This window comes from Pseudoliparis swirei, chromosome 12 (genome assembly GCF_029220125.1).
Source record: "Pseudoliparis swirei isolate HS2019 ecotype Mariana Trench chromosome 12, NWPU_hadal_v1, whole genome shotgun sequence".
Taxonomy (NCBI): Eukaryota; Metazoa; Chordata; class Actinopteri; order Perciformes; family Liparidae; genus Pseudoliparis; species Pseudoliparis swirei.
Window position 1 is genome coordinate 3,396,971 of NC_079399.1, and position 13,011 is coordinate 3,409,981.

At 45.7% G+C, this 13,011-nt stretch overlaps 1 protein-coding gene across 1 annotated transcript in view; it reads right to left on the reverse strand.

Moving 5' to 3' along the window:
- Positions 1-13,011, reverse strand: part of phip (pleckstrin homology domain interacting protein) — a 41,220-nt gene that overhangs the window by 12,915 nt on the left and 15,294 nt on the right. The window contains exons 8-21 of the mRNA XM_056427718.1: positions 11,383-11,604; positions 9,177-9,277; positions 7,794-7,864; positions 7,598-7,698; positions 7,442-7,482; positions 6,935-7,033; positions 5,328-5,484; positions 4,801-4,923; positions 3,720-3,848; positions 3,420-3,640; positions 2,434-2,570; positions 454-637; positions 234-336; positions 1-112 (exon numbers count right to left, since the gene is read on the reverse strand). The exon at positions 1-112 is cut by the window's left edge and continues 29 nt beyond it. Of these exons, the coding sequence (XP_056283693.1) occupies positions 1-112; positions 234-336; positions 454-637; positions 2,434-2,570; positions 3,420-3,640; positions 3,720-3,848; positions 4,801-4,923; positions 5,328-5,484; positions 6,935-7,033; positions 7,442-7,482; positions 7,598-7,698; positions 7,794-7,864; positions 9,177-9,277; positions 11,383-11,604 (1,801 nt within the window). The remainder of the gene's footprint in view (positions 113-233; positions 337-453; positions 638-2,433; positions 2,571-3,419; positions 3,641-3,719; positions 3,849-4,800; positions 4,924-5,327; positions 5,485-6,934; positions 7,034-7,441; positions 7,483-7,597; positions 7,699-7,793; positions 7,865-9,176; positions 9,278-11,382; positions 11,605-13,011) is intronic.

The window sequence follows — 13,011 nt, forward strand, 5'->3', positions numbered from 1 at the left end:
CGTCGGCCTCGGCGCTCTGGCGGCTCGTCTCCTCCATGGCGGCGCGCGTGTGGTAGCCGTGGTTACCCTGGCTCCGCCTCCCCTCATCGACCGACTCGGCCGGCGGATGAGCCTGGATAGAATTTTTTTTTTTTAGGAATATGGAACTTGAAAGTGTGTCGGAGAAGTTGCGTGAATAATAATAATTTTAAAAAAAGTTTAAATGATTCCTCGGCGTGTGATTGGTCGCTCACCCTGCTCTCCTTCGGGAGCGAGTGGAGGGTGCGTCGCCTCCTTTCCGACTGATAAATATTGATCTCCTCCTCCCCTTTAGCCTCACGCCAGTGTATCTGCCTCCTACACAAACACACACACAGACACACAAAACAGCGTGAATGCCCATCGCGACCAAAAAAAACAACCAAAAAAAGGTAAATTTTTCTCCTTCTCCTTCTTCTTCGTTGGTGGCGTTACCTGACGGAGGCGTCCTCCAGCTCGGGGACCAGCACCCGGCGGCTCCAGGCCACCAGGTCTCCCTCCGTGGCCATCTGGCTGAGCGGCGCGTTGCTGTGCATCTGGCGGACGCCCTCGATCTGCCCACTGCGCCGCAGGCCCACGTTGGGCGGGGAGTGGACCTCCGTGGGAGAACCCACCGAGCCTGGAGGAGTTACGGGACACGAACATTTAGAACGATAAGTTCCAGTGGTGATGTCTTCAAATTCAATATTTGGATTAAGAAAAGTTTTTTTTCAATATATATATATGTATATATATATATATAAATTATATATATACATTACAGGACTGTCTCAGAAAATTAGAATATTGTGATAAAGTTCTTTATTTTCTGTAATGCAATTAAAAAAACAAAAATGTCATGCATTCTGGATTCATTACAAATCAACTGAAATATTGCAAGCCTTTTATTCTTTTAATATTGCTGATTATGGCTTACAGCTTAAGAAAACTCAAATATCCTATTTCTAAATATTAGAATATCATGAAAAAGTATACTAGTAGGGTATTAAACAAATCACTTGAATCGTCTAATTAACTCGAAACACCTGGAAACACATTTTCAAATGTTTGATTTTGTTTTGCTGTTATAAATCTTTTTTTTTACTTGGTCTGAGGAAATATTCAAATTTTATGAGATAGGATTTTAGAGTTTTCTTAAGCTGTAAGCCATAATCAGCAATATGAAAAGAATAAAAGGCTTGCAATATTTCAGTTGATTTGTAATGAATCCAGAATGCATGACATTTTTGTTTTTTTAATTGCATTACAGAAAATAAAGAACTTTATCACAATATTCTAATTTTCTGAGACAGTCCTGTATATATGTTTATATACATATATATATATATATATATTCACATTGTTCATTTTTTTATAAAGAAGTAGATGCTGATAATAAACTATTTCGTTATTATATACTGTAGGTTTAAATGAATACATGAATATATGATTAATTTAATAATTGTAAACTAAAAGTGAAGTGAAAGACACAAAGAAACGCAACAAAATATAATTTGAACGAGCATGGAATCAGTTACTGAGGTAATTCATATTAATTCAATAATGCAATAAGAAGGAAACTTCCAACACTTCAATAAAAAGGAAACTTCCAACACTGCAATAAGAAGGAGACTTCCAAAACTTCAATAAGAAAGAATCTTCCAACACTTCAATAAGAAGGAGACTTCCAAAACTTCAATAAGAAAGAATCTTCCAACACTTCAATAAGAAGGAGACTTCCAAAACTTCAATAAGAAAGAAACTTCCAACACTTCAATAAGAAGGAGACTTCCAAAACTTCAATAAGAAAGAAACTTCCAACACTTCAATAAGAAGGAAATTCCCGTCAACACTGCGATAAGAAGGAAACTTCCCGTCAACACTGCTATAAGAAGGAAACTTCCAACACTTCAATAAGAAGGAAATTCCTGTCAACACTGCTATAAGAAGGAAACTTCCCGTCAACACTGCGATAAGAAGGAAACTTCCAACACTTCAATAAGAAGGAAACTTCCCGTCAACACTGCGATAAGAAGGAAACTTCCAAAACTTCAATAAGAAAGAAACTTCCAACACTTCAAGAAGGAGACTTCCCGTCAACACTGCGATAAGAAGGAAACTTCCCGTCAACACTGCAATAAGAAGGAAACTTCCCATCAACACTGCGATAAGAAGGAAACTTCCCGTCAACACTGCGATAAGAAGGAAACTTCCAAAACTTCAATAAGAAAGAAACTTCCAACACTTCAAGAAGGAGACTTCCCGTCAACACTGCGATAAGAAGGAAACTTCCAACACTTCAATAAGAAGGAAACTTCCCGTCAACACTGCGATAAGAAGGAAACTTCCAAAACCTCAATAAGAAAGAAACTTCCAACACTTCAAGAAGGAGACTTCCCGTCAACACTGCGATAAGAAGGAAACTTCCCGTCGTACCTCGGCTGGACCTGGAAGCGAAGGAGTCTGACGGGCGGAGTCTCTGGTCTTGCTCCTGCTGAAGTCTCTGGATCATCGTGTCCAGAGGACTAGAACCGTCCATCGCCTGCTCGCTCACCACCTGGTTCAGACCTGAGAGAGAGAGAAGAGAGAGAGAGGTAGAAGTAAGATGAGTAAAAGAGAGGTAAAAAGAGGTAGAAGAGAGACATAAAAGGGAGAGGTAGAAGAAAGATATGTAAAAGAGAGGTATAGAGTTAGATAAGAGAGGTAGAAGAGAGAAATATAAGTAGAAGAGAGAGAGAGGTAGAATACACAGAGAGAGGTAGAGGTAGAAGGGAGAGAGAGAGAGAGGTAGAATACACAGAGAGAGGTAGAAGGGAGAGAGAGAGAGAGAGGTAGAATACACAGAGAGAAGTAGAAGAGAGAGAGGGGTAGAGGTAGAAGAGAGAGAGAGAGAGAAAGAGAGAGAGAGACGGTTCTGGTCAACAACAACAACAAAAAGCTCGACCCCTGAGAGAAGGCAGACCCCCGAGGGTCGGCCCCTCTCTCCCTCTCTCTCCCCCCCCTCTCTCTCTCCGTACCCGAGGACGTGACCCCCTCTCCTCCCCACCTCTCTCCCTCCCCCTCTCCGCACCCGAGACGTGACCCTCTCTCCCCCTCTCCGCACCGAGGACGTGACCCCTCTCTCCCCCCCCTCTCTCTCTCCGTACCCGAGGACGTGACCCCCTCTCTCCCTCCCCACCCCTCTCCCTCCCCTCCGCACTGAGGATGTGACCCCTCTCTCCCTCCCCCCACCTCTCTCCCCTCCCCTCTCTCCCCTCTCTCCGCACCGAGGACGTGACCCCTCTCTCCTCTCTCCCCTCTCCCCTCTCCGCACCGAGGACGTGACCCCTCTCTCCCCTCTCTCCCTCTCTCCCCCTCTCCTCCCCGAGGACGTGACCCCTCTCTCCCCTCTCCCTCCTCTCCCTCTCCCCTCCCTCCCTGAGGACGTGACCCCCATCTGGGGGATGAGCTGCTCGTCCCGGCAGCCCTCTCGGCCCGGCACCAGCAGCTGGTAGCGGGGCGGGTGGGGGTTCCCGTCCACGTCCACCAGGAACGGCGGCGGCATGAGGTGCGGCGCCTGCTGCGTCTGCTCGTCCAGGACGTAGTTGTTGGCGTCGCGGATCAGAGGCCGGTAGTCGGTGTGGAAGAACATCTGGTCCGAGATCTGGGGGGGGGCGGACATCTTTTACTTGAGTGGGGGATTCGGGGTGTGTGTGTGTGTGTGTGTGTGGGGGGGGGGTTACCTTGTCATACTTGCTACTGGAGCCGAAGCCGAAGATGAGCAGGTGGCCGTGAGAGTCGGTGGCCGCGAAATGTTGACCGTCTGGACTACACTTACAGTCAAAGAGGGCCCCGTGACCTTGACCCTCGATCTGGAGGGGGGGGGAGAGAGAGAGAGGGAGGTATAATAGAGAAATGTAGAAGAGAGAGGTAGAAGAGAGAGAGAGGTAGGAGAGAGAGAGAGAGGTAGGAGAGAGAGAGAGAGAGAGGTAGGAGAGAGAGAGAGAGAGAGGTAGAAGAGAGAGGTAGAAGAGAGAGAGAGGTAGGAGAGAGAGAAGGGTAGAAGAGAGAGGTAGGAGAGAGAGAGAGGGGTAGGAGAGAGGGAGGGAGGTATAATAGAGAAATGTAGAAGAGAGAGGTAGAAGAGAGAGAGAGAGAGAGAGGTAGAAGAGAGAGAGAGGTAGAAGAGAGAGAGAGGAGGAAGAGAGAGAGGGAGAGAGAGAGAGAGAGAGAGAGGTAGGAGAGAGAGAGGTAGAAGAGAGAGAGGTAGAAGAGAGAGAGAGGGAGAGGAGGAGAGAGAGGTAGAGAGAGAGAGGTAGGAGAGAGAGAGGGTAGAGAGAGAGAGGGGCGAGAGAGAGAGAGAGAGAGAGAGAGAGAGAGAGAGAGAGAGAGAGAGAGAGAGGTAGGAGAGAGAGAGAGAGGTAGGAGAGAGAGAGGTAGAAGAGATAAATGTAGAAGATAGAGAGATAGAAGGGAGAGAGAGGTAGAAGAGAGAGAGAGGTAGGAGAGAGAGGGGTAGAAGAGAGAGGTAGGAGAGAGAGAGAGAGGTAGGAGAGAGAGGGGTAGAAGAGAGAGAGAGAGGTAGGAGAGAGAGGGGTAGAAGAGAGGTAGAAGAGAGAAATGTAGAAGATAGAGAGATAGAAGGGAGAGAGAGGTATAACAGAGAAATGTAGAAGAGAGAGATAGAAGAGAGAGAGAGGTAGAAGAGAGAGAAGGGTAGAAGGGAGAGAGAGATGTAGAAGAGAGAGAAGGGTAGAAGAGGTCACAGAGGATCTGATCAGAGAGAGAGAGAGAGAGAGAGAGAGAGAGACCAGTGTCACTCACCATGTTGATAGTAGGAGCCGGAGCAGCTGTACGACGTCCACCAGATGCAGAAACACGTGCCGAGAACAGGATCCTGGGGTCAAAGGGGTGTGGCTCCAGGACGAACACCTCGTCCTCGTGACCCTGAAGATGAATAAAGACAAAACATGAACGTCTGTCCAAGATGTCCGCTTCGCTACATTTATCCAATCCGTTTGTGTGAAATCGTCACAATTATGAATATTGAATTCCTCCGGTGTGGCCCATAAAGTGTGTTTTAGGTCGCGGGTGACCTTTGACCTTTGACAAATTCCCTCTCGGCGTTCCTCGGAACACAACGCCTCCGGCGTGAGACGCAAACCTCCGTGTCCCGTCTCGTAAACGACGCATTATTTCGAGGACACGTCGCTTTTTTCCGTGAGTGTTGAAGGGTAAACATTCAGAATATTAAAAAAGTCCCACGCCCTTGAATGTATCACGAGCCGACAGGCAGACAAACAGCTGCACAGTGTGTGTGTGTGTGTGTGTGTGTGTGTGTGTGTGTGTACCATGAGCACGTGGACCAGGCTGCCGGTGGTGGAGTTCCACACCTTCAGCGTCAGGTTGTTGGCCGCCGTGATCACGCTGCCGTCATGGCGATCCCACGCCACCATGGTGACCTTCAGCTTGGTCACCTTGTCCTCCAGCGGAGGGGGGTTGTACTTCCTGGAGGGGGCGGGGGGGGGCGGGGCTTACAGTCAACACGCCAACAAGAAGGAAACTTCCCACAAACAAGAAGGAAACTTCCCACAAACACGCAAATAAGAAGGAAACTTCTCAACACGCCAATAAGAAGGAAACTTCTCAACACGCCAATAAGAAGGAAACTTCTCAACACTTCAAAAAGAAGGAATCTTCTCAACAACACGCCAATAAGAAGGAAACTTCTCAACACGCCAATAAGAAGGAAACTTCCAACACTCCAATAAGAAGGAAACTTCCAACATGCCAATAAGAAGGAAACTTCCAAACAACACGCCAATAAGAAGGAAACTTCTCAACACGCCAATAAGAAGGAAACTTCTCAACATGCCAATAAGAAGGAAACTTCCAACACGCCAATAAGAAGGAAACTTCCAACACGCCAATAAGAAGGAAACTTCTCAACACGCCAATAAGAAAGAAACTTCTCAACATGCCAATAAGAAGGAAACTTCCAACACGCCAATAAGAAGGAAACTTCTCAACATGCCAATAAGAAGGAAACTTCCAACACGCCAATAAGAAGGAAACTTCTCAACACGCCAATAAGAAGGAAACTTCCAAACAACACGCCAATAAGAAGGAAACTTCTCAACACGCCAATAAGAAGAAAACTTCCAACACGCCAATAAGAAGGAAACTTCCAACACGCCAATAAGAAGGAAACTTCTCAACACGCCAATAAGAAGGAAACTTCTCAACATGCCAATAAGAAGGAAACTTCCAACACGCCAATAAGAAGGAAACTTCTCAACACGCCAATAAGAAGGAAACTTCCAAACAACACGCCAATAAGAAGGAAACTTCTCAACAAGCCAATAAGAAGGAAACTTCCAAACAACACGCCAATAAGAAGGAAACTTCTCAACACGCCAATAAGAAGGAAACTTCCAACACTTCAAAAAGAAGGAAACTTCCCAACAACACGCCAACAAAAAGGAAATTTCTAGTCAACTCTGCAATAAGAAGGAAACTTCTCAACAACATGCCAATAAAAAGGAAACTTCTAGTTGACAGTACAATAAGAAGGAAACTTCACAAAAACACACAAATAAGAAGGAAACTTCCGGTCAACACTGCAATAACAAGGATACTTCTAGTCAAGACTACAATAAGAAGGAAACTTCCCAAAAACACGCAAATACGAAGGAAACTTCCGGTCTACACGACGATAAGTGTTTTCCATCCTAACATTGGAGACTCCTCTCGGTCGATGGCGAGGAGGTGAGACGATGTGTCGTCTTTTATGTTTAACTGGATTATTTGTGAGCTGAAGATGACGCGCTCAAAAAAAATCTAATAAAATGAAGTCAGAAGAGAAACAACGTCAAGTCTCTTTGAACTGAGCCCACATGATGTCACACACACGCACGCACACACAGACACACACAGACACACACACACACATACGTACCCGGGTAGTTTGGTCTGCATGTCCAGCAGAATGCTCCTCCAGCCCTGAGGATGCAGCTGCCAGATCCGTGCCGTACCGTCCCTGCTGCCGCTCACAAACCTACACACACACACACACACACACACACACTTGTGAGCACATATTCATGCAGCAGCTAAACTGTAAATATAACTTAGTTCTATTGTACACGCTTTCATCTCACAGCGTGATGCACTAATTGTATGCACCCCCCCCCCCCTCATTGCTGAGATTACAGCAACCCAGGGGAACCACAGCCGAGCTTGTATTTCTACTCACTCCACACACACACTCAGAGAGCATGTGTGTGTGTGTGTGTGTCAGACAGTAAGTAAAAGGTGCCGTTCCTGCTGACAGCACCAAGTGGCCTGATAACACCCGGAGGCTCCATACAAACAAACAGCGCTGCACACACAATAATACAATCCCCTTATTATGAAGCTCATACACACACACTCACACACACACACACGCACTATGCAGACCTACCTGTCACTGCAATGTGAGAACTGGATGCTGTCAACTTTGTCCTAGGTGAGAAAAATGGGAGGCGTGAAGTCCAAACTGAGTACTTTCCAAAGTCAATGATTGTATAATAATAAAAGTTAAATAAAGTTAAATAAGAATGAAAACACGTTGACTCACTGTGTGGGACTCCAGCTCAGAGATCTTCTCTGGCTGGCCGGAGCCGAAGTAGTACACCCGGATGATGTGATCGGTGCTCCCTGTGGCCAGGAACATGCCCCCTGCACACACACACACACACACACACACATAAATACTTATGTAAACAGTAAATACACAACCCCCCCCCCCCCCCCAAAAGGTGAGGTGCTCTCACCGGCGCTGAAGGAGGAGCAGATCATCTGGACGCCGGGTCTGGAGCGCTCGGTGAACTTGCTGGGCCTCTGGCTGGAGACACAAAGCAGAATGAAGGTGAGAGCGAGAGTGTGTGTGTGTGACAAAGGGAGCGATCGAGAGAGAGAGAGAGTGTGTGTGTGTGAGAAAGGGAGCGATCGAGAGAGAGCGAGAGTGTGTGTGTGTGAGAAAGAGAACAAGCGAGAGAGAGAGCGAGTGTGTGTGTGTGTGAGAAAGAGAACAAGCGAGAGAGAGCGAGAGTGTGTGTGTGTGAGAAAGGGAGCGAGCGAGAGAGAGTGTGTGTGTGTGAGTGAGAGAGGGAGCGAGCGAGAGAGAGCGAGTGTGTGCGTGAGAGAGGGAGCGAGCGAGAGAGAGCGAGAGTGTGTGTGTGAGAGAGGGAGCGAGCGAGAGAGAGCGAGTGTGTGCGTGAGTGAGAGGGAGCGAGCGAGAGCGAGTGTGTGTGTGACAAAGGGAGCGATCGAGAGAGAGTGTGTGTGTGTGAGAAAGAGAACAAGCGAGAGACAGAGCGAGTGTGTGTGTGTGTGAGAAAGAGAACAAGCGAGAGAGAGCGAGAGTGTGTGTGTGTGAGAAAGGGAGCGAGCGAGAGAGAGAGAGTGTGTGTGAGTGAGAGAGGGAGCGAGCGAGAGAGAGAGAGTATGTGTGCGTGAGTGAGAGAGAGGGAGAGAGAGCGAGTGTGTGTGTGAGAGAGGAGCGAGAGAGCGAGAGTGTGTGGTGAGAGAGGAGAGTGTGTGAAAGAGAGCGAGTGTATGTGTGAGAGAGCGAGCGAGAGAGCGAGAGTGTGTGCGTGAGTGAGAGAGGGAGAGTGTGTGTGAAAGAGAGAGCGAGAGTGTATGTGTGTGAGAAAGGGAGCGAGCGAGAGAGAGAGAGAGTGTGTGTGTGTGAGTGAGAGAGGGAGCGAGCGAGAGAGAGAGCGAGTATGTGTGCGTGAGTGAGAGAGGGAGCGAGCGAGAGAGAGCGAGAGTGTGTGTGTGAGAGAGGGAGCGAGCGAGAGAGCGAGAGTGTGTGCGTGAGTGAGAGAGGGAGAGTGTGTGTGAAAGAGAGAGCGAGAGTGTATGTGTGTGAGAGAGGGAGCGAGCGAGAGAGCGAGAGTGTGTGCGTGAGTGAGAGGGAGAGTGTGTGTGAAAGAGAGAGCGAGAGTGTATGTGTGTGAGAGAGCGAGAGAGCGACAGTGTGTGTGTGTGTGTTTGTGAGAGAGTGATAGTGAGAGTGTGTGTGTGTAAGAGAGAGCGAGAGAGATTGTGTGTGAGAGAAAGAGAGTGAGAAAGCGAAAGTGAGAGTGATTGTGTGTGTGAGAAAGCGAGTGTGCGCGTGTGCGAGTGTGTGTGTGTGTGTGTGTGTTCCTCACACAAACTTGAGTGTGCGTGCGTCCCACAGCCAGAAGCAGATGGTCCCGTCCGCCCCGGTGGAGGAGAGGTAACGCTTAGAGCCGCAGCAGAGGGGAGAGAACTGGAGGAGAGGAGGGGAGAGGGGGAGCCCAGAGACACTTTAGATTATATATAAATATAAATAATATACATATATATATAGATAGATAATATTATATATATATAGAAATAATATTTTAGATATATAGAAAATTATCTATGTATAATATTATATATATATATTAGGGCTGTGAAACGATTACAATTTTTAATCGGGTTAATCACAGGTTTTTGTGGATTAATCATGATTAATCACATATTACCGATATTCTCGGTATATTTTGTGAGAACATAGAGATTTATGACAAAAGACGGATATATACATTTATACATTCTTCTATACAATGGTGCTGCAACTCAGCAGTTATTTAGCAGTTTTCTTCCATATGGAACATTAATACATCTTCATCCTAAACAGAATGTTTAACCCTCCTGTTACCTTTCGGGTCAATTTGACCCCATTCAATGTTTAATGTCGGTGTTCTTTGGGGTCAATTTGACCCCAGGCTGTTTTTCACTGTGTCAAACATATCAGAAATATCAACTTTTTTATTTATTTAAAGGGCTATTTAGGTAGTCAACAAACAAACATAAAGTACGTCACACTTAAACTTGGGAAGCAATATTAATTCTAATAATTCTCTGGAGGTTTTAATTGCTGGGGTCAAATTGACCCCGAGGGTAAAATATGTTAGTAAATGTAAAGGTACCAGGAGGGTTAAACAGAGCATTATTCTCTTGTTTGTCAACCATGAACTCCACCATGATACAATCTAAAGGCCTCTAGTCTTCCTCTAGCAGCTGCTGAGGCAAACTGACTGTGTGGGTTTTCTTCATGAACTGGGCCGTGATGAAAGGGACGGCGGGACACCGCTGCAAAGCTGAAACCTCACCGGCCCGGACAGGTGGACAGATTGACAAGTGACTTTTTTTGCTCGGTCCCGATGCGCGCGCACGGAGCTCTGTGGCGCCAGACGGAGATCGATAAGTGTTAACGCAACGCGAAGAGACAGAAATGACATGCTGCTGTGGAGATACGATCAACAACAGACGTTTAGTTTAATAAAAGAACAAAGACGTGCTCTAGAGAACATGTCAGGGGGCGGGCCAATCTTTTAATGTCATGCGATCTACCAACACTACGCCGCGATCGACTGGCAGGTCGCGATCGACGTGTTGAGACCCTGATCTACAGGAAGTAAAAGTCGTAATAAGGTTTCCGGAGGTGAACCTGCGGAAGGATCATTACCGATGAACAGACCGTCTGCATGAGAGCGGACAGAGTTCAGATTGAAGTGGTGTATTGGAAGCTCATTTTGCAAGTGACTTTTTTTTCGTCCCGACGACCAACAACAGACGGATTGGAAGCTCATTCTGCGCATGCGTTAAATGCGTTAAAAAAAATAACTAGTTAAACCTGTAATTGAATTAACTGAGTTAACGCGTTATTTTTCACAGCACTAATATATATATAATATTAGGTATATATAATGTATATATATATATAGATAATATTATAAATAGAGATAATATTTTATATATATATTATTATCTCTATATATTATATAGATAATATTATGTATATATATAATATATATATAGATAATATATATAGAGATAATGTTTTATATAAATATATAATGTATATATAGAGATAATATTATATATAAAGATAATATTTTATATATATATAGAATATTATCTATGTATAATATTATATAGATATAATATTATGTATATATATATATTTATAAAATATTATCTCTCTATATATAATATTATCAATATATATATTATATATATATATACACACACAATGGAGAGTAACCTGCCAGATCTTAAAAACACAAACACAAACATTGATGTATATCCATGTAAACTAAATAATAAATCAAACAAGGTAACAGTGAGGTCAAACATGTATTTAAAATGTTCTGTTCAACCCCGTGAACGAGCCACAGCGTTAATCTACTTATTTATTACAACGGACAACTCTAACTGTCGTTAAAAATACATAATAATGAGTCTGCTGCGCATTGTTACATATTGGATATCAGCCAGTCGTGCCGTACTTTCCCCCCCCCCCCACACACACACACACACCCACACACACACTCCTCCTCCTACCTGCAGCGAGGTGATGGAGGCGGCGTGGCCCTCCAGCACGGCCAGCGGGGCGCAGGTCTGCAGGCACCACACCCGGATGGTCTTGTCACAGGAGCCGGCGGCGATCATGGTGTTCTCGTAGCTCACCGCCATGTCGGAGATCTCGGCGGCGTGGCCGCGCAGCGTGGCCAGCAGGCGGCCGTCGTCCGTCCCCCAGATCTTCACCAGGCAGTCGTCTGAGCCCTGAGGGGGGAGGAGGAGGGGGAGGAGGAGGGTGTGAATCGCTTATATTGAGACGGATTTAAACATGTCAAAGTATAAAAATTAGGGCTGGGCAACGATTACAAATTTTAATCGCGATTAATCGCATGATTTCCTTGATTAATCACGATTAATCGCATTTGTATAAGCAAAATCCAATAATTAATTCAAATAGTGTATAGCGCACTTCTATTTTAAATGTTCTGCCATATGAATGAAAGTGCCATAACATGTGTTGTCCCTGTTAGAGTGAGACACCAGAAAACACTTTCAGTGCAGTTTGTCAATTCCTAGAACTTGACACTTATTTTAAATGTACTGCCATATGAACTAAAGTGCCATCAAATCTGTCAGGACATTGTCCAACGCAGTGATGCAGAGACACTGTGACAGAGCGCTGGAGACTGAAGCAGGGACGTGATCAAAGGCAGTCGTCTCGCAGCAGCGATCATCTCTGGTGCTCTATCTGCTCAGTGTGGTGACTTTATCTGACACATTCCACTGCTGTGCAACTTCAGTAAAGTGTCCCACGCACGTTTCAGCATCATGTGTCTCCTCTGTGTTCATCAGTCAGGGCATGTGAATGCAGCGCCCACTTCTCATCAACATAATGCACAGTCACTCCGAGGTCATTGTGGTTACAGAGTGATGTCCAGTAGGGTGACCAGATTTGAGTTTGTGAAAAAGAGGACACTTCGTCTCGGGGGGGGGGGGGTGCTGAGATTAAACATCTCTCTTGTTCTGCCTGTTTTGTGATATACATGCCTAAAAGGTGCCTAATATTTCTAGACTGAAATAATATCGGCATTATAATTATTATAACTATGAGGATTTTTTAGTTGCCTATTTTGTGGAGCCCCTCAGGACGTGGTGCCCTACGCACAGCGCGTAGTGCGCTATGGGAGCGGCGGCGCTGGTCGTAGTTTATAGCACAAACAACAATGAACTAGTGGAGGCGGCAAGGAGCTCCGTGTTGCCAGATTGGAGATGGTGAAGTATCGTACCAAAGGCTCAAAATGGTTGTATTTGGAGGATAATTATCGTGTATCTGGCAACCCTGAGATCGGTCGACCAATGACTGTTCTCTATACCGTCAGAGCTCACGCAGGAAGGTGGAACGTAAGGGAGATACCATTTCCAAAACGTGTAAGGGGTAAATCCTAGTTTATGAAGTTGTTCTAAGATGGCGCCGTGCCAACGGCTGCCTGTCGCAGTAGCTGCCCATTTGCTTTTTATTTTATTGTCTTTTTCTCCACTTTTCTGCTCTTTTTCTTTTCCTTTTCTTTCACGTTGGTCTAAGTTACGGTCGGACAATGGACTATAACTACTTTTTTTGCAACTTTTCCCGTGGCTTTTGTTCACTTTGTCGTGTGTATCGGAGGGCCACTA